Source organism: Uloborus diversus, chromosome 3 (genome assembly GCF_026930045.1).
Source record: "Uloborus diversus isolate 005 chromosome 3, Udiv.v.3.1, whole genome shotgun sequence".
Lineage (NCBI taxonomy): Eukaryota > Metazoa > Arthropoda > Arachnida > Araneae > Uloboridae > Uloborus > Uloborus diversus.
Genome location: NC_072733.1, coordinates 42,041,710 through 42,063,306, shown reverse-complemented (window position 1 = coordinate 42,063,306; position 21,597 = coordinate 42,041,710). Strand labels below are relative to the sequence as shown.

General features: G+C 30.6%; 1 protein-coding gene across 1 annotated transcript in view; it reads right to left on the bottom strand.

Moving 5' to 3' along the window:
* Positions 1–6,129: 6,129 nt before the first annotated feature.
* The window catches only part of LOC129218716 (ras-related protein Rab-30-like), a 38,078-nt gene continuing 22,610 nt past the window's right edge, over positions 6,130–21,597 (bottom strand). The window contains exons 3-6 of the mRNA XM_054853038.1: positions 20,975–21,058; positions 19,883–20,066; positions 10,315–10,563; positions 6,130–6,137 (exon numbers count right to left, since the gene is read on the bottom strand). Of these exons, the coding sequence (XP_054709013.1) occupies positions 6,130–6,137; positions 10,315–10,563; positions 19,883–20,066; positions 20,975–21,058 (525 nt within the window). The remainder of the gene's footprint in view (positions 6,138–10,314; positions 10,564–19,882; positions 20,067–20,974; positions 21,059–21,597) is intronic.

The window sequence follows — 21,597 nt, the reverse complement described above, 5'->3', positions numbered from 1 at the left end:
CATTTCATTTTTCGTTCTATCGAAGCTTCAAAGGTAATTGTATAACCAGAACTCATAGCCAAATATAAAAAAGTATCTATTTTTGTAATTTTAAAAGTGAGCAGAAAACATGCATATTGAATAAACATGTAAACAGTAATTAAATACATGGTTTGTGAAACATTTTAATTACATTAGTTACAAGTTATAGTCGTTTTTATTTTTATAATTGAATGAGTGGCAGTAAGTCAAATACATGTTACATGTTATTTGCAAAACAAATTTAGCAAGAAATTTGTCCCTTTAATAAAAAAAATTGTGGTTTGGATGTTCCAAAAATATCAGCAGGTATTTCAAAAATCTCAAAAGCTGATTTATGAGCAAAGCAAAAAGCTTTGAAATAACACTAATTCTTCTGTTCTGTCTGTAAGCTGATTTGAGGCAGTGAGAAGCAAAGGGAAAGTCAGTGGAAATTTTCAAGTTTTGAGTAAAATGCCTTTAAATATAACATCCTAGGGGTAGGCTTTCATAGATTTTTTTTCTCTAAATCATGCTGTACAGCAGCACTTACCAGGGCTACTAGTACAATCTCTTCGCCCAAGACAAGAGGAGAGGTTCCCCTACTATTTGTACTGGTTATCTCCAAATTTTTAATTTTGCCAATTACATCCTTTTGCTTCTCACTGCCTTAGTTATGGGCAATTTTCCAGGAAAGGAAACTTTGGCACTTTCCTAACATCAAAACATTAATACACAAAAAACTGATACACAGACCTCTTTTTTATGCAAACTCATCTTAACATATAGGCTTATCGCCGCATTATATTTCATAGTTTATCATAATTCAAGGAACATGATGGATTAGATTTTTAAAAATTTATAGTATATTTCACCAAAATCAAACCAATATTGTTTTATAATTTTATCCCTAATTAGGTTCTAACATTTTTTGAAGCACCAAAGTCTTAGCTTTTCCGAAAAAATGCATTAGTTTTTTTTATTTTTGCAAAAATATCTAAAGCATTAGGATCACTTTAGTCCAAATGTATGCATCTGTCTATAAAGGTTACATATTTTACAAGTTAGAATGGAAAAAGTCAATATTATATTGTGGAAAACAAGTACTACAATATCAATAAGGGACGATAAGAAAAAATAGTGTTTTATTTAATTGAAATAGATAGGTTTAACACTTTTATTTTATAATTAGAAATTAACATTATAATATCTAAATATTTCATAAGATTTCAATAAAATAATTGGGGAAAAAAATTTTTAATATCTTCAGAAAATTTTGTAAGGGATGGTAAGGAATCTTTTCAATGGTGTCATCTTAGAGAAATAATAAGGAATTATTTCTCTTAGAATAAATGCTCAATAACTTGCATAAAAGTTAATTATGCATTAGTACAATGCACACCATTCTGCAGATGCTCAATGTCACTACTTAAGAATGCCTTGCACTACTAAATCATAAAGTAAGGGAAAGAATTGAAAACTGAAAGACAAATTTCGAATCACACTCCTTCAGTAAAATATCATGTTTGAAAAAAAAAAAAAAAAACATTTTATGATGTGTGATAAATAAATTATACCAATATAATATTTTTATTACTTTTAAATTTTATCATTTTTCTGTCTTTGAAAAATTGTTTTAGGGACAGGTAAGGAAAGTAAGACACCATTTAAGACAAACATTATAAATATATTTGTAAGAGTTTTGCTTTAAATAACATCTGCAATCCTATGAAACTATGCTAGCAATGCAAATAAATAAAGGCCTTAACAATATTGGAGTAATAACAAAGGGTTGACAAAGTTTTTTTTTTTTTTTTAGTAATAACAAAGTTTACAATACTGGAGAATCGCCCATACATAGATTGGCAGTCCATGTACTGAGATATTTATTTATTTATTTTTCCTTATAGTTATTTGCTTGGATAATGTGTGGGTTAGACAAGCATAATAACATTAACAGCTAAAACACCTAAAATGTGCTTCATTATTTAAAATAAATATTGAAAAGAATAATAATAATATTGTGTATAGAAGTTCTAAAACAAAGCAAAAAAGTTGCTTTTATGAAATGCATGAAAATTTAACAACAAATCTCAGAAACGTTTGGATAAGACGAAGAAAAGTACGTACTACAAAAGAACAAATAAAAATATGCACAAAATTGTTACATGATGAGAATTTTTTAACATTCATAAATAACATGATAAACAAATATGTTGCATGCATAAAAACTAATAATTACTTAACAAAAGTACAAAAAAAAGACAGAATTGAAAAACTATATCACAAAGTGCAAAAGTGTTTGTACAGAAAAACATATACAAAGACTCTTGATACCTTTTACTTCAAAATATTGCTACATAATAAATGAAAAAAATGAAAAAAAAAAAAAAAAAAAACCTACAAGTCTACTTCAACAATTATTAATTACTATTATTCAGAGGAGTTTTAAAGTTTCTTTCTTTTTCCATCTTCTTTAAGAAATGGTAGTAGAAAAATTACACTACAGTAAATTATTTGCCTAAGTATATACGAGAGTTTGCACTACCATTTATAACTACAATGCTGGTGAAAAAAAATTATATGGTTGAAAGATCTGTAAAACTTTTGGTAAAAATGTTATATTACAATAATATGGATGGCATCACAATTATTATGCAACAATACAATAGGTTCTTTTTTTTTTTTTTCATTTTCAGAATTGTTTATAAAATAATTCAACAGAAAAATAACGCATACTGAGTTATAAAAATTGCAAGTAGAAAATCATATCACTAAAGCAAAAATTTACTTTTTGTTTTAATATACTTATAAAAATTGAAACAGGGGAAAGTTAGCATCTGTTTGAAAACTTGTGCATGAAAAGTAGTACAAAAGAATGCATGGTAAAATATATAAAAATGTATACAAAATGGAAAGGAGAATATTGCACTAGTTTACTTAAGGCTTAGCCTTAAGTTTACTGATGTTACACTGAGGAATTTTCAATGGTAAAGTGGTCATTAAATAGGAGGTTTATACAAGTAGGCATTACCTCTTTTGACAACTTAAAAGTTTCATAAAAGAAAGCATAACATATAATATAAATTCACCAATGCAGCGTTGCAAACCTTACAGAGTAAAAAATCAGGAAAATTTAATTAAAACTAAAGAGAAGATCTTTGGTAACAAAGTATCATTTTCAACTTTTTCCTGGACAAATCAGTTATATTGCTGGTTAGCGTAGAAATACTCAAAGTAAATATTTTATCATTTAAAATACTGCCAGCTTACCGATTTTTTTCAGGAAAGGGATGAGTAGAGATGAAATTTCAGAAATTTTTAAGTTTTTATAAAATAATTGCATAAAATATGCAATTCATAACTTTGATCTTTTAATGCAAGTTAGAACACACAAGAAACTTCTGATGTACTCAAAAATCAGTAACACTCCAAAAATTTTGAAACATTGAGGATTCAAGATGCGTCAGCATACATTTGTTTCTCAAAATAATAATAATAATAATAACAATAAATAAATAAATAATAGTATAATATGAGCTATGTTGCTTCTGTAACAATAATAAAAAATAGTAGATTACATTAATTTCTTTTTTAATTATGTACCTTGCAAAAACACTAAATTGCATCAACTAGTAATGAAAATCCTTAAGAATGATTAAACATTAATCCAAAGCTGAAAACATATGGTAGAAAAGATTGAGAAAAGAAATATATAATTTCTAAAGGTAAATAATGCATTCTTGAATAACAATGAGTATATATACAAGTTCTAGAATGGGAGATATGTGATACCCAAAATTCTTTTAAAAATATGACCCACCACAAGTACACTGAAATACTATAACAGAGGCATAGTATTAGAAGTTTACACAAAAAATAAAATAAAAGAAAAGAATATTGAATAAATACCTTTGTGCTGGAAAAATTAAATAAACAATGTATTAATGCATTAATTAGCAGGAATGCTACATACATGTTACGGAATATGGGTATGCAACATTCCTGCTAATTTGTGTATTAATCTACTCTTTATTATTCTTTCAACTTTGTCACATGCTTAAAGAATTTTACGAAACTGAAGACTCCCAACTGTATCAGGATGCATCATTCCAGAAGAGTTGAAAAAGTGGACCAAAGTAGAAATGTTTAAGTTTTATTTTCTATATCTAAACACTAAATGCAAAGTTCATTCTAGACTTTTAAAAGGGAAGCTTAAAAAGTTGTGGTTTTTCACATAAAAAAAGTTGTGAAATCCAGAGCTACTTAATATTAAAATCAGGAGCCATAAGTTCGAGACTTTGCAACAGTGATGTGGCATTTGGGTGTAATTATAATGAGGTTTAAGTGCATTGCAAAGTAATGTACCTAGTAAGATTTGACATTAATTTACTTTTATGGTATAAATATATAATATTTGAGCATTTTGTCACAGCCTTTCAATAACAGATTGACTTAGTGGGCATAATTGAAAATTGCAAATGCTGCAATAAAAAATATGGACACACCTTTTTTTTTCTAGCAAGAATATATTCACTTAGTAGCAAAAATAAAGAAAAAAAAGGAGTCAAGCATAAACTTGGAAATCTTATCTTAAAATTATCATTAAAAGTATTATTATAATTATCATTACTTTAATAGTTGGGTTATAATCTTTACATTGAATTCTCTTTCAATGTATTACTGTATTTAAGTAGTTTTACTAGTTCTTACCATTTGTTGCTCATAAAATCAAATGCGAGTTCAAGAATGTTCAAGGTCAAGAAAGAGCTTTTCATAACACAACTAACTGCTATGAATTCCAGGTTCTTAATGTGTTAATTCCATGTGGACCAGAGCACAGAAAACTAAGCGAAACTACGGGCCTGAACGTTCTGAAATGGAATGGCCCTATCAGCCCATTTTCAACAATTAAACCTTACTTTACAAAAAAGATCATGTAAAATCAGTATCTGAATATAATGATTCCAAATAGTTAAATTGTTTTCATGATGTATATATTATAATATATACAAATATTATTAGAAGCCAGTAAAATAATCAAAGCACTTATATTTAACTATGCACAATAAAATAAATAATATACAAATAAGAACAAATTTATAAATATCACGTACATAGCATTTTTAAAAAAGGGAAATTAAGTAGTTATGAAAAGGAGGTATAGGAAGCATTAGTAATTTAGTTTACCTAAATCTCAAGCTTTTTGGCAATTTGTGAACGCAAAATATTAAAACAAGCTTTAGGAAAAAAGTCGTAACACATTTTGCATAGTTTATTAAGGATATTTGAATGTAACTGACAAACACTAAGTCTTTAAAGTGGTATCCACGCAGTTACCCCTTTTTTCCTTAGTAATTATGTAGATATGACTTTTATACCTTAGTAATGCAGCATTTAATAATGTAGCAGTTTATTGTAACATTGTACTAAAATTTAGGTTACTCATTAATTGAACAGTTGAAATAGGTCGATAATAAAAACTAATACTACCTTGAATAAAGGTTCATGTAAATATCAAACTTTTTCTCTTTAAATGTTTATTTACAATGCAAATTCTCAAAAATGAAATGCACATAAAATATTCATAACCGATTCCTTTCTGAAAAAAAAATCATTCTACAGCGAATTACATTTTTATCTAAGTATCGTCTGCTGTCAAAGCTATCTTTTGCTCAGTAAATGAATCAAGAATATAAAATGTTATTGTCTAATCTAAATAATCATATAAACATTCAACTTATTCTATTCGTCCATTTTTGTTTTAAAATTACTAAGTATCTTCTGCTGGCAAAACTAACCAACATGCTCAGTTAATGAACATAGTGAAAATAAATGTATTATGGCTTACGCAGTTCTAATTGTCTGAAACTGTAAAGATAGTGTTTATTTTCGGAAGGTAAATCTGTTATATTTGTATTTAGAAAATAAAGCAACAGCTAAGTCTTTTAGACAAAAGAAAGATGATGGATTTTTTGCTATCTGCTAATAATGAGTATAAAGCTAATACGTTCAATTATTTCCATAACCAATATTGCTGTATAAATCTAACTAATATCTGTAAAAGGACTACATAAGTCATTTTAGTACTTTGATAATGAACTTGGAAAGAAGTTCGACAAAATAAAACATTTAAGAACCTAGAAAAAAGGATATATTATAACAACAAGATATGAAATTCTTACATGCTCTTCCATAACACAATAACATTTTAGTAATGCTCTTTTAGTTGTTAAAAATATTTTTAACAACTAAATAAATTATAGGGCTGCCACAGAGTTCCTCAAAAAAAGAAATTGTTTCAGTCTGTTACATAAAAATGTCTTTAAAATAGTCAACAGTAGCAGAAAACAGCTTCTGAAATAGTCTTTTTTTTTCAATAGTACTAACAGCATTATGATGCACTGATACATTGATAAATAGACTTGGCTATGTGGTACGTAAGCGGGACCCTCCCTGTCAAATCCAAGAAAAGCTTTTGTCAGATGACTTTTCAAAAGCTCATGCTTTAAGTGCATTGATAAAGGGGTTCCTTGAAACTCCAAAACATGTGTCTGCAATCAGCAACTAATTTTCGCTGTATCAACATTGTGTTTCCTGCTGTTACTTTGTGACACAAAGGTATTATTCATTTTGTATGTCGATCAGTTTTCAATTTGCTACTTTTCTAAAGGGGTTACTTTCATAAAATGTGGCAAAACTCCCATTTTTTCAGGAAAATAAAAAGTAGATTTATAAGCAAATTTTTTATTTATTTATTTATTTATTTATTTCAATTTTTTTGGCCAAAAAAAAATGAAAAAATAAATAATTTTTTTATGCATTTAGTTGCTATTCTAAAACAGTTGCCGCTTAATTCAACTTAATGCAAAATAGTCAATTTTGCCTATATTTTGGTTTAAATAGTCACTATAGTCTCTTTTTTAGTCGCTAATGGAGCCCTGTAATTGGGGAAGCCTTAAGGTGTAATCATTTCACTATGATATCATAAAGGTAACTGAAACATGAGAACTTGCATGAATTGGTGAGGAGAAAAGGAACAGCATGACTGAATGAAAGAATTGAATAACATTTTGAACATTGCCAAATGTAAAGCCATTCAGAATGAATAAATTAAAAAAAATCAGAATAAAACAAGGAAATATGTACAACAAAACATGTAATATTAAAATACTGATGCAGAAAGTTTCTTACAATACAAATGCTTTTGAGAAAAAAAGCATATTATGGAAATATTTCTAATCCATTTTAACAGACAAATGATCTTTGGCACAAAAGTACATGCTGTGTGAAAATACTTTCTTTTTAAGTGACTATAAACATCTAGTTTCCATGAGAAATAATTTAACAGGGGACACGAACTTTTAAAAAAAAGGGGGGGGGGAAACTAAATATTCAAACATGTTTTAAAAACACTTCAAGCAAGTAATACAACTCAAAAATCATAATTTAACCTTTTGTGAAAGAGAAAAAAGTTCGTATTAAAGAAAAAAGAAAAAGACACCCCCCCCCCCCCCCCCGTGCACCTCCCACACACAATACGGTTTTATTAATCTTCAACAGCTCAATAAATTTATAAATACTTTCATAGTTTAAAACTTCATAGGTGCTGTAATTGTAATACTTAGAATTGTTTAAAAACATAAATTTTAAAACATGCCTGTAGCAGGCAAAATTGGTAACTCTAAACCATTTTTAAAAAAAATTAGATCGAATAAGCAAAACTAAAAGCTCAAAAAATTATTAACTATGGGGAAAGTTTTTATAAAAGCTTTAAATGACCTAAATTTCTACATTTTTCACGAAATGTATGAAATGATTGAAATGTAAGAGGAAAAGTTTCAAAATAACTACATGTCTTGCAATTAACTTTCTGAAAAAAGAAGGAACAAATATAATTATATATCAGTAGCATACCTAGCACTGGTAACACCTGGGACAGTAATTTATTGTGTCATCCTCTTCTTGTAGTGATGCTACTTGATAAATTAAATAGAAATTAAAATGTTTGGGATTTTTTTCAGCAGCATTGGAGTTTTTTCTTTTTCATAAACTCCCATATTCATTTTGGGTGCCAGTGGCTCCCTGGGTGGATCCCTCTCCCCTTCCCCATAGTGGTGCTACTGTATACATTTTTCCACTCAGCCCTGTTAAACAAATATCAACGGTTCCGACATGCTTTATTCGATTAAGCGGGCTATTGGATGATACTGGGAATACAAGAAACATATTTTTGAAGTATTTTGCTGGTATTATAACCATTATTACTACAATAAATCATAAATGATTCTTTGTTACTTAAATATAGACATGAATTTTACCAAAATTAAAATATTTAATGTTTTTATGTAAATAATAAAAAAAATTACATGTACTACTCATGTGAATAAATAAAAAACTTATATTTACTTAGTTTTATTTTTTCATAAAGAACTCTTCCTCACTTTTATCAGCGTTTTGGTTTATTCTCAAATCCTGAGTTTAGAACTCAAAAGTTCTTTCGCAACTATCCGTTATCGTTTTAAAAAATTTTAAATTACTTCCAAAGCTTTCAACTTAACATATAAGCTTACGTTGTTCCTTTTTGTGTTCAATTTTCCCCACAATCAGTTCCAAACAGAGATGAAAATAAACAATCAACCAATTTCAGAAGAGTCTTTGTGTATTCTCCAGCTACAGAACTTTGTCACATGTCAAACCATGTCTAACAATATCATTGACAAATGTCTCTTCCAAGAACAAGAACTAAATAGTCATGGAAACCAGTTTTCTACACAAAAGGCAGGGGAGTTCCTTGAGGCATTAGATGGGACGGGACAGGACCAATCAAAGAAACATTTTAACCCCGCTCAGTGCATGTGGTCCAATCCTTCCCTACCTCTCCTACCCAACCCAATGCATTTTACAACCTTATATAAGATTACAGCTGGAAGCCAATTATTAAGTTAGTTAGCCCTTTTTGTGCTTTGTTAAAAGTGACCTTTTGCAAGAAATAGATGTAATTTTCAACTTTAAACAAAGAGTTTTCCTCAAGAAACTTTTAATATGTATGTGATTAAGCAGGGTATGGGTGAAAAAAAATATTTCTTCAAGCAGGGAAATTTAACATTAGTGCGATGGGATATTTTTTTGTTCCATAGATTCATATTCCTAGCGGGGTATTTGACTATCTGTTACACAATTAAGTGGGGATGATTTATATGTATATATGTGTGTGTATGTGAGTATTCTTACATATTATAGTCGAGTTTTTTAACCACACAAACTTGACACTCGTATATAAGATAGAAAATAAATATAGTGCTCTTCGCAGAAGAGAAAAAAAATTCAATGCTATATTAAAAAAAAAAAAAAGAAAAAAAAACAGAAAGAAAATGTAAAAAGATTTTTTTTTATTATTATTGAAAAAAGATTTATAAACTTTTTGCAATAACTGCAGTTTCAACAAGTCATTCAAAGTATGATGATAATCCGCATATATATTATAGCAAATGATCGAGTAACACTACTGACGTCATCAACAATAAACTCGCTCCACAGCATAATAATTTGTTAATATTTTTTGGTTATGTTTGATATGAAGGGAAATGCTTTATGTTGACGACCCGGTACTGGCTACGGTATCTTAACTGTTTTACTGGTAAGACTCATTTTAGGAAAATGAAGAACCGAAAAAGTGGTTAACAATGTATGCTATCTACTGGAGTTTAGGATTAATCAACTGGATTTAGGGTTAAAATTTCAACTATCAAAATATCACCAAACAGGCAATTGCTTCATTCAAATGTAGAAGCAATTTTCACCCATCATACCTTGAAGGGCAATTTTCTAGTTGTTTAATAATGTCCAAAATATTTGGCAAAATTACATGAATGACATGTTCAAACACTCACATAAAACAACATACTAAATCAAGTCATCTAAATTCAGTACTTATTAGAGTAAAGTATGAGAGTATCAAAATCAAAATAACCATTGAGAATAAATAATCATACAAACACATTGCATAAGTATGCAGATATGAAATACATAAAATATGAGTGAGTTCATCTTTTCTTTCCTTTGGATTTTTTTGTTCACCTTGTACAGTTTCTCGCACATGTCAAATTTCATTTATTTATTTATCAATTTTCAATTTAGAAATTACATCATTTTTAGAATAAAACACATGCAATATGGAAATATGCATTTCCAGCATGAAAGAAAATGCTTATTTCTTTTCAATTAATTTAGTAAAGATGTATTCACCTTCAAATAAATTAAAGTGAAGGTACATTTTTTTTATGTAATTGCAACTAAAAATTCAAGAAAATTTACAGCAATTATGGTCATGAGTTTCAATAGAGTCTAAGTAACCTGGAATGGAATCAAGATGAGATCTTTCACTATATCGTTGATTGTTGACTTTAGCTTCTCGAGTAAGTTTCGAAGCTATTTCAGTGAAAAGTTTCTCAACATTTTCAGCTTCTTTGGCTGAGGTTTCAATGAAAAACATATTATTGAGGCAAGCAAACTCTTCTCCTTCATATGACGAAACTGCTCTATCTTCTCTATCCATTTTGTTGCCTAAAAAAATGAAGTTACTTTTTATCATAATTAAATTACATTTGGATATCTTGTAAAAAAGGAATCTCCTCTATTAAACCAAGGTTTCTCAGCGGGAGTCAAATTTTTTGGAAGGTTTTTCCCCCTAAGAATTAGAAAAATTTATGGCCAAAATCCAAAAAATAAATAAATAAATAAAAATATGTGAATTGAACATCGATGAAGGACATTGACACACTGGGTGGTCTTCTCAACTGTCAAGTGTATTATTTTCCACTAAGAAGAAAGAGCCGCTAACGATTTTATTCTCGGTGCAAATTATTATAGAGCTCTTAACATTTTACTAAGTTCTTAAATTTTAAAATTCGTACTTTTTCCTAATATAACAATGATTGAAAAATTAAAGTTTTTAATCAAGAACAAGACAATTTTTTAAAAACTTCTCTGCAGGGTGCTTCTGAACTCTTGGGCAAAACTTTTAAGGGTGATAGTACACATTACAACAAACAATATGTCAAAAATAAGGGTCCCACACCTCTTCTTAGAAGGTAGCCTCCATTAAAGTTCTCAGGATAAAAAATTTCAAATGATTATAAAAAACGGAAAAACTGGTCGACTCTTTTGCGTTTTTTGCTAAAATTATTCTACTTATCAGTATTTTTTTTTAAATAAATTTTGAAGATGTAGTTTAAAAAATGGCGATAGAGGGCACATTACAGGGTTTGTCCGGAAAGTAATAGAACTGAGTCGATTAAACAAAATTTATTGAGCCAATTGTTACAATTCTTTAAAAACTTTCAAAATAGGCTCCTTCTGCGCGGATGCAGCCCTGCCAGCGTGATTTCCAAGCATTAAAGGCGTCACGGTAGGCATTCTCCGGAATAGCCTTGAGAGCTGCGGTGCATGCTGCTTGGATCCCCTCTGTCATCTCAAAATGCTTGCCTTTCATCAGCCTTTTCAGGCGAGGAAACAAAAAAAAAGCCAGGGGGACCATATCTGGGCTGTAGGGCGGCTACGGAAGCGTTGGGATGCCGGCCTTGGTCAGGTAGCTGTTCGTCGTCAGTGAACACTTTTGGGACCAACTTCGCGCACACCTTAAGCATGTTCAAATGCACCGTCACAAAACCATGAACCTCAGATTTTGGTAAATTTAAGATTTGGGCAATTAAAGGAATACGTAGTCGACGGTCTCAGTTCAAAACTTTGCGCACACGAGTCACATTGTCGGTGTTTGTCGAAGGTCTTCCAGCAAGGTCTTCATCGGCGACCTCTTCCCGGCCTGCCAAAAAGACCTGGTGCCACCGAAACACACCACTTCTTGCTAAAGCAACATCTGAGTAAGCCTGCTTGATCATATCAAACGTCTCTGTAGCAGATTTACCGAGTTTGACACAGAATTTAATCGCGCACCTCTGCTCTCACAAACGCTGCATTTTCGGCTTGCACCACTTACAGAAACACGTCGAGCAAAAATGCCTGTCCTGACTCTCCAGGTGCTCGGAGACAATCGACTAGCCGCTCGTTCGTTAGCTGGGAATGCCCTCTGCCGAATCCAGCCACCGCATGCACACTCCGAAGTACAGTCGCGGCGGAAAAAAATCAGTCCTATTACTTTCTGGACAAACCCTGTAGACTTCGGAATAATGAAGAGCTATTTTTTATTGCTATTTTTGAATCTCTTTTCAGCTCAAAATCTGAATTGGGAGTGATTAGGTCATATAAACTGAACTGGGAAAACAAAAGTTGAAATATACTCTGTCAAAAAAAAAAAGAATACATTCACAAGCGATCTTCATGAAACTTAAAATGCATGTGGCCTATGAGAAGATAAGGAAATGATTACAAATCCAGAACAAAAGATTGTTTTATTAAGAAGTTATGACACAATAAATGTTACAAAACCGTAAGTTGTATAGCCTCCTCCAGCAGCTACAAAAGACAAAATACGGTGCGGTGCGGTATGGAGTGAAATAAGGTACCTATGACCACTTGGACAAAATCAGGAATCATTGCTGAAGATAACACACATCCTGTTTGTCACAACCTAGCTAATCAAGTGCAGCAAAAATCCAAGCGACAAAAATCTAATCCATCGCAATGGACGGCGGTTTGAGATACCAGCGTCCCAGTCTACTCTGGATTGTTTTTCTTGATACCATCAATTTCTTGGAAAGTGTCAAATGGCATGGAACTAATGTTAGCGAGCTTGTTGATACAGTAGTAGCCGCCCTTATGATGCACCAACTTAACGCTCATTTCTGTTTCTAAAAATGCCTTAACCAACTGCAATGGAGTGATTCATTTGTTTTCCCCTACAATAAGCTACTACCATATCGCTCCAACCAAGGTGGGGGCAGATACATCCATACAATCAACCTGCTTCTCTGAGACCTACTGTACCATTCTTTAATAAAGTTCAACAATTGTTCGTATACCTCTAAAAGGTTGTCCTTACTCGAAATAGCATCCTTACAACTCGACATTTTTGTTTGAAGTGCCCTTTGACACAAGTTTTCCCACTTTCAATCGTACCTATCTGCGCATCTTGTATGTGTCTCTCATTTTTGACCTTATATTGCTTGCTCTGATGTGTACTATCACTTCTTAAAGTTTTGTTCAAGAATTCAGAAATTGAAAAATATTTGCGTTCAAAAGTTACGTTTTCTGGAGAATAACCCATATACAGGGATAGAAGTGATATTTGCCAACAAAAATATAGGAAAATATAGGAATTTTCTGAAAAAAATATAGGAATTCGATGGAAAATATAGGAATTTTCTGCAAACAATATAGGAATTTTTCGAAATAATATAGGAATATTTTGAAAAAAAAAAGGATATACAGGAATTTCGATAACAAAGCTCGCCAGTATGACATTTTTTTTCAAAATGCAATACTACTATTTGATTAAAAACATGTAATTACACTACCTGACATAAGTGCAATACATACGCATAAATAAGTCTAAAAATACACACAAAATCAATTTTACAAACAGTAAAAGAGCGTAAAACTGTAATTTGTACTAAACATATTAAGGCATACTTCTTTAAAAATAAAAAAAAAATAGACGAAACTTTTTGTAGATGAACACAAATCTTTCTTAAAATAGTTGTGTCACTAATCTAATTTTTAATGAAAGATTTTGCATGATCCGATACTGCGATGGGCAAGCTGTGCAGTAGAATGAAATTCGTGAAGTTCTGTTCTAATTTATGTTATCACTTGACAAGGCAGTAAAAGCCAAACTTAAAGTTTTATAAGTTGTTGAAACATGTGCTATGCTGAAATCAAAGTCACATGTCACAGTAATATCAGGGGTCAATCCAGGTTTCATTATTTAAGTCCCCGTTATGCGAAAAAGCAAAATATCTTTTGTGAATTTTCTTTATTTTTGTGAAAAAGAAATTATTGTGAATTTCCTTTTCTTTTCTAGAAAAAAGTGTTCGGGTAAAAATTTAAATGTATGCAAATTAAAAATTTAAATATATACTGTTTTTTTTTTTCCAGAAAAATCTCTGATATGATACTTTTTGACCATTTCCCCCCCCCCCCCCTGAAAATCCTGACTTTTCAGTACCAAATTCGATCATAGTTGAAATCCACGATTTCCCATGACTTTGAAGGACACCCAGTAAAATATATATTTGATTTAGAAATATTTGGTCATTAAAGCAAAATAATCCAGACCTGAAAAACTTGGTGGCCACCACTGTCCCAAAGTTTTAAAGTACAAAAAGTGAGGGGGGGGGGTACTTTTTACTACTTTCATTAAAAAAATTAATAAATAGAACCTTGCACTTGTTTACAAAAACATGCATTCTGGAAAATTTAAGTTAAAATAGGTTTTTAAATTACTTCAAAATAAATAAATGAGAAGTCGTTAGGAAACTGCATTTTAGTAATCAAAACCGTTTCTTTAAGTTCATACCAAAGCCTCCAAATCAATGAGGATCGAATGCAATTGTGCAGATAAAATTTCACCTTTCTAGAAACTAATGCAGGGCTCCCAACACATTTTAGTTTTAGAAAAGGGTAAAAGAGGACCAATTTCAATCAAAAAGAGGACTAAAGAGGACCAGTTAGGATTAAAAAGAGGATCTTGAGAGGACCATTCATTTAAACACAAGGAAGCATCAAAAGGCAAATTAGCTGCCTGCTGCTAAATCCCTGAAAATAATTTGTTAATTAACGATAATACTGATTTTTAATGATACAATTCCTTTATCACCTTCTGCACAACTGATCTTTTTATCCATTGAATAATATTATTTACACAAACATTTGGATGGGAGGGGGGGGGAGGCACTTAGCGCAGCACTTAAGGCAGCCTCCATAGAACTAAATGGGCGTAATGATACATTTTGAATTGAACCAGGGATGCTGGTAGTCTCACTGAAGGATAGATGAAGCTGTGCTTCATCTTTCTATAGTTTAAAATTATTTTTGTGTTTTTCTGTATTGTAATGCTTCTTTAATAGCATTTATATCCCTTCTCCACCGATATGAATCCATCACACACCAAACAGATCTACTGTATTGAAAGTTTCCCTAAAAATGTCTGAAATTCTCAATCACAAAGAGAAGCAGATCACATGAGGCATAGTTTTGCAATTTTCATATTCAAAGTATATTTTCAAGAATCATAAAGCTTACATTAAAAAAAATAATCCATGATTGCAGGGCCATGAGTGCTTTGAACTTTTATGGGGGGGGGAACAAATTCCCCCCTTTAGCAGGCATCATGCCGCCTGCCTTGTCTAGTGGTCAGAGAAGTCTGACTGCGATAGGAAGGTCCGGGTTCGAATCCCGGCTCGGGCATGGACGTACTTTCTCTCTCCTGTCCTTGTCCCCTATAAAAGGGTCCTTATGGCATGTGTGTACTGTAAGAAGTCGGACTTCACACCAAATTACTTTACAGTTGGAAAATTGAAGCAATGCACCTCAAATTGCCAGCCTACTTGGCACACGACAACAACAGCAGCAGGCATCATGACAATGAAATGATGTACAAATTCAACTTCATATAATTACCTAATTCAACTTTGTTTCATATACAGACGCTACTTTAAAATGTTATGTGCTCAATTGTTTAAATTTAATACCCCTCCCCCTCCCACACAAAAAAACAGTAATAACCGAAAATAAGCTAATGATAATCAAAATTATGTTTGGAAAACTAAATAAGCTTGAATTAAACAACACAAAAAATATTAATTTTTTAGTTATTTAAGTAAAAATTTAATCGAGTTAATCTGAAGTAGCATGTCAAAATAACTTCTAATTGCCATAAACATAAAAATATTTATAAGATGCAAAACGATTGAAAGCTCAGAGAAGCAAATTTTCACGAACCAAGTTCAATGTTGGCATGCTTCCCATAAAATAAATTTATTTATTTTCTACTAAATTAAACCTAAAACATGCTAATCTAAGTTGGAATATGGGAAAATAACATTCGATTGGGAAAAATATTTTAATATTTACATGATTCAAAAAGATTGAAATTTCAAACATTAAAAGCAATTTTCCGCGAAGTCCGAGTAAGTTCAATGTTACCATGGTTTCCAAAATAATTCCTACGTTAATTATTGAAATTAAATGAAAAATAAGCTAATCTAAAGTAGTATATGTCAAAATAACTTCCAATTGTCAAAAACATCTAAATGTTTACAAGATGCAAAAGGATTGAAATTATTTTCCGCGAAGTCCGAATAAGCTCAATGTTGTTATTGTTTTCAAAATATTTCCTTCGTTAATTATGGAAATTAAACGAAAAATAAGCTAAACTAAGGTAGCATATGTCAAAATAACTTCCAATTATGGAAAACATCAAAATATTTACAAGATGCAAAAGGATTGAAATTTCCAACGCGAGAAGCATTTTTCCGCGAAATCCGATTAAGTTCAATGTTGCCATGGCTTCCAAAAAAATTCCTTCGTTAATTATTGAAATTAAACGAAAAATAAGCTAATCTATAGTAGCATATGTCAAAATAACTTCCAATTGTCAAAAACATCAAAATGTTTACAAGGTGCAAAAGGATTGAAACTATTTTCCGCGAATTCCGAATAAGCTCAATGTTGTTATGGTTTTCAAAATATTTCCTTCGTTAATTATTGAAATTAAACGAAAAATAAGCTAAACTAAGGTAGCATATGTCAAAATAACTTCCAATTGTGGAAAACATCAACATATTTACAAGATGCAAAAGGATTGAAATTTCCAACGCGAGAAGCATTTTTCCGCGAAATCCGAGTAAGTTCAATGTTGCCATGGCTTCCAAAATAATTCCTTCATTAATTATTGAAATTAAACGAAAAATAAGCTAATCTATAAAAACATATGTCAAAATAACTTCCAATTGTCAAAACATCAAAATGTTCACAAGATGCAAAAGGATTGAAATTTCAAACGCGAGATGCAATTTTCTGCGAAGTCCGAATAAGCTCAATGTTATTGTTATGGTTTCCAAAATATTTTCTTCGTTAATTATTTAAATCAAACGAAAAATAAGCTAAACTAAAGTAGCATATACTAAAATAACTTCTAATTGTGGAAAACATCAACATATTTACAAGATGCAAAAGGATTGAAATTTCAAAAGCGAGAAGCATTTTTCCGCGTCCGAGCCGAGTAAGTTCAATGTTGCCATGGTTTCCAAAATAATTCCTTCATTAATTATTGAAATTAAACGAAAAATAAGCTAAGCTAAGGTAAGCACATGTCAAAAATTGTTTGGATTGTAAAAAATATTAACAAGATGCAAAAGGATTGAAACCTCAAACACGAAAGCAATTTTTCGCGATAAATCATATCGAATATATATGTTCAGAAAATTGCATTAATGAAATATTTTTAAAAGAATTACAAGCACAATCCAAACAATAAATAAATTTAAGCAATAAAGAAACTTTTTATACTTTTTCAAGGTTTTCAAACACTAGAAAATGTGTGTGTGTGTGACCTTTTTTTCTTTTTTTCCCCCCAAGAACTTTTCAAGGTTTTTCATGGGCGTACGAACTTTGTTTAACACGCGCTGCGGCGGCGTGTTTGGGAGAACAGTAACTTTTAACGAATTGAAAAACTTTTAAAATCTGATATTTAAGTAAAAACAATATAAAAGCGAACTAATCAGACCATAATGTTAAAAGTCTAAAGCGGACTTTACCATAAAACACGGACTTTGGCGGGAAAAGCGAACCATTTGGGAGCCCTGCACAGTAGGAAAGATAAAATGGCGGCTGCACGTGGATCGCGGAAAAGGCGGTAGCCAAAAGTCGAGGGGAAAAGTAAAAAAAAAAGGAATCGGAAACTGAAAATATAGGAAAATATAGGAATTATAGGAACTTTTTCAGAAATATAGGAAAATATAGGAATATAGGAACGCTGCGATGCCTGCCCATATATGTATGTATGTATATGTATATACATACATATATATATAATATACATATGAACCGAGTACAGCAGAAAGGGCATAAGTCACAATTTTTTCAAAATTCAGTTAGCTGTGGTTTTTTATGCTTGTATGTAGAGACATCGACTAGTGCAGCAGGGAAGTCAATTCTTGTACAAAAAAGTACTTTATTTAGGGGTCATATTTTTCATTTAGTGCAGAAGATAACATGTAGAATAAATAAATTTGAATATTACTCTTAAGGTAATCTATTATTGATACATACTGAGGTGAGGAAAAAAGATTTTTTAGTATGTTTGGAGTACATATTGTTTCAAGTCTATCTGCATAGATCCTACACTTTCTCTTGAAAAAGCTGAGCATAAGGAAGACTGTCAGATCTTTCTGAACAAGAAATCATCTAAGCTTTTAATGAGACATAAAATTTCAAGAAAGAGGAGGATGTGTGAGTATTGGAAGTTTTTTATTTATTTCAGTTAGGGCTAAAGAACACCTGAAATTTTTAATTTTCAGGTGTTCAGGCGTTCAGTTTATAAGCCTATGACCAAGAGATTTTTAAAACTTACTATTCAATTTTTCCGCAAACATAATGAGTTGGTGGCTGACACATCTTTTTCATTTACCAGCTTTTTGGGTCAACATAATTCTTCATTTATTTTTTTGGATGAATTATGTCAAAAAACCTATATAAGTAATAATCTATAGCAAGAAAAAATCCTCACACTTTAGTTCACTAAATAGTTTTTTTTTTCTTTTTAATTTACAAACATCACACATAATTTAATGAACTTTAATTTTAAAAATTTGGAGTAACTATTCATAACTTTTTTATGTGAACTAATAGACTCTCCTGCAATGATTCTTCCCATAACAAATTAATTAGCTCTAAAGCATCAAAATTTTGGATATAAAAATTGGACATCTTGATGAAAATTGTTTTCCTGGATGTCTCATCATTAATGTGCTTCTGTTATTCAATATATTTTTTCACCAAACTCCAAATTCTTTCAATAATGGTATTACTCAGTGTTATAGTGTGAAGGTTTTTAGCATTATATTTCTATAACATTTATAATAAAATTTCTAAAATAATTATAAATTTCATGCCTTGAAAAGTTTTACATTTAAATTTCATGTGGTTTTTCCAAGACCCCAATAGTGGGTTAAAACATTTCAACTTGTTTTTTGTTTGTCAAATTATATCAAGTCAGCAATGATTCTTTCTTAAGAAGGTTAGGCACATTAAATTCATTACAAAACTGGAAAGTTTTTTTCTCTATATTTGTTGAATTCAACTGATTTATATTCAGTTTTGAAAAGTGTAATTTCTATAACTGTGCTCAATGAATACAAACTGAACTGCAAAGAGCATCTTAGGTTGGGAGAAAAAATAATTTATATTTTCTGTTGTTATCTTATACAAAGCTATCTTACACATCTTTTAGAAACTAACTTTTCGTTTTTCCATTTTTTGTTCTTATGCATTTTTCTTTGAGGTATATTTCTGAAAGTCATCTGTCTCTCTGATAATCCCAACTAAGCAAAATATACAAATTGCAAGCAAGGCGGAAACTGAATTCTCAAAAAGTAATGTGTGGTTTAAGGCAATGTAACAGTAAAAAGACAGGTGTGAGGTTATTTGTAGTGTTGTTCACAGAGTTATGGATCACCATGAATGAGACAGCTCCATCAATTAGCAAAAACATGCTAATTGATGAAGAACACATGAACACATTATAAATTAATGCTCAATAAGTTTAAAAGAGGAAAAAGTAAAATTGGAAGATCCTGTGAAAAAAAATGTTATTTCAACTGAAATATATTAGTAATCGCTCAAAAAGTAAATAGTATGTGCTAAGTATAGAATTAAAAAAAAGAAAAACGTATTGCTTCCTTGTTTAACTAAAAAATAAACTTACCAACAAGAGCTTTTAAAACCTTTGGATTAGCATATTGTTCTATTTCCTTTATCCACATGGGCAAAGATTGAAAAGTGGACAAAGTGCTGATATCATATACAAGGACGAGAGCATGAGCACTGCGATAGTAACTTTGAGTGATGGAACGAAAACGTTCTTGACCAGCTGTATCCCATATTTGCAGCTATTTTGGAAATGAAAAAGATTAATACCTAATTTCAAAACTTTAAAATAATATAAAGTTATCTTCATTACAACAATATGATGTGTTAGTAGTCTCGAAAATTTGAGTCTCAGAAGTCCAATGGTACAATTTATTGGGAGGCACAAAAACATTTTGATTTTTTTTTTCTTTTTGTTGGAAAGAATGCAGAGAATTAGCACAAGATTATGGGTTTGTTTTAAAGATTGGAAAAGTAAATTAAATAAAAATAATCTTTCATATTTCTAAAACCTGATTAGATTGTCTGCTTTACATACTGCTTGATCAATTTCATTGTGAATAGAAGTTGTGATGTTGCTCTTTCACATACCATACCCTCTATCTTATAGGAAAGGCAATGTGGTTGAAACTTATGCTAGCTACAAATTAAGTACATTAGAAATTAATGGGAAAAAAAAGGGAAATGTACGCTGATTAATGTTACACTAGGAGCAATAAAAGATTGGACTGATTGCTGCATAAATTAAGAATTGTTAAGAATTTACCATGCTTCTGATATTCCTAGTTTTCACAAATTTAATGTGGTATAAAATTCCAGGTGGTCCTATTTACTTCAGATTTTCAAGACTACTTATATTTGCAGAATTTTATTATACATTTTAACTAATTAACTATAATTTATATTTTATGATGGAAATCATTATTTTTCCTGGTATGTAAATATAGGTTCTAAAATTCTTACCTAATATCAACGAACCATAACTATTTGACAAATACATGCTATAACAATGAACTTACTCCGAAGGTTAAATGTAAAGCAACAGATAAAATATCACTATTTTTTAATCATTTCAAGGGAAAAAAAAGAAATCTGGCAGAAAAGATTACTCATGCAAGGCGCATTAATTTTTCAAAAAAAAAGTGCTTACCTTAACTTTTTCACCATCTATTTCAACAGTTTTTATTAAAAAGTCAACTCCAATAGTAGCACCTTGACCTGGCGGAAATAATCCCTAAATATAAATACAAAAGATATTAATATATTGTCCACTACATTACATATGATTAAACAGGAAAAAAAAACATACAAAAAGTCAAAAGAGTAAACTAAAATATTTTCTACATTTCATCATAACACCAAGGCAGATGCAGCAAAAAAAAATAATAATAATAAAATGAATATTGAAATGAAGCATAAAATAAGCTAACTAAAAGTAGAACACATTAAACCCGTCCCCGCTCGCTCCCATGAAAATGCCGTGCTGGGGTTTCGACCTCCATTTCTCGCTCCAATGCTGGGGAGTGCAATATTAATGCGACGAAACTATTCAAACCAATTCATTTATTTTGCCTGGAATGCATTTTATTTCTCTCTTTATGCACTAGATGGCAGCACCAATCCATTTTAAATGTAATTGCAGAGATGCAGAAAGGAAATTTGGTACTAACTTACCAGATTGTTATTATTGGCCTCTGTATCTCAAGCTTTGAAATTTACCACACAAGAAAAATTTACTTATCTTTACTTATATTACACAAAAGATTAATAAAA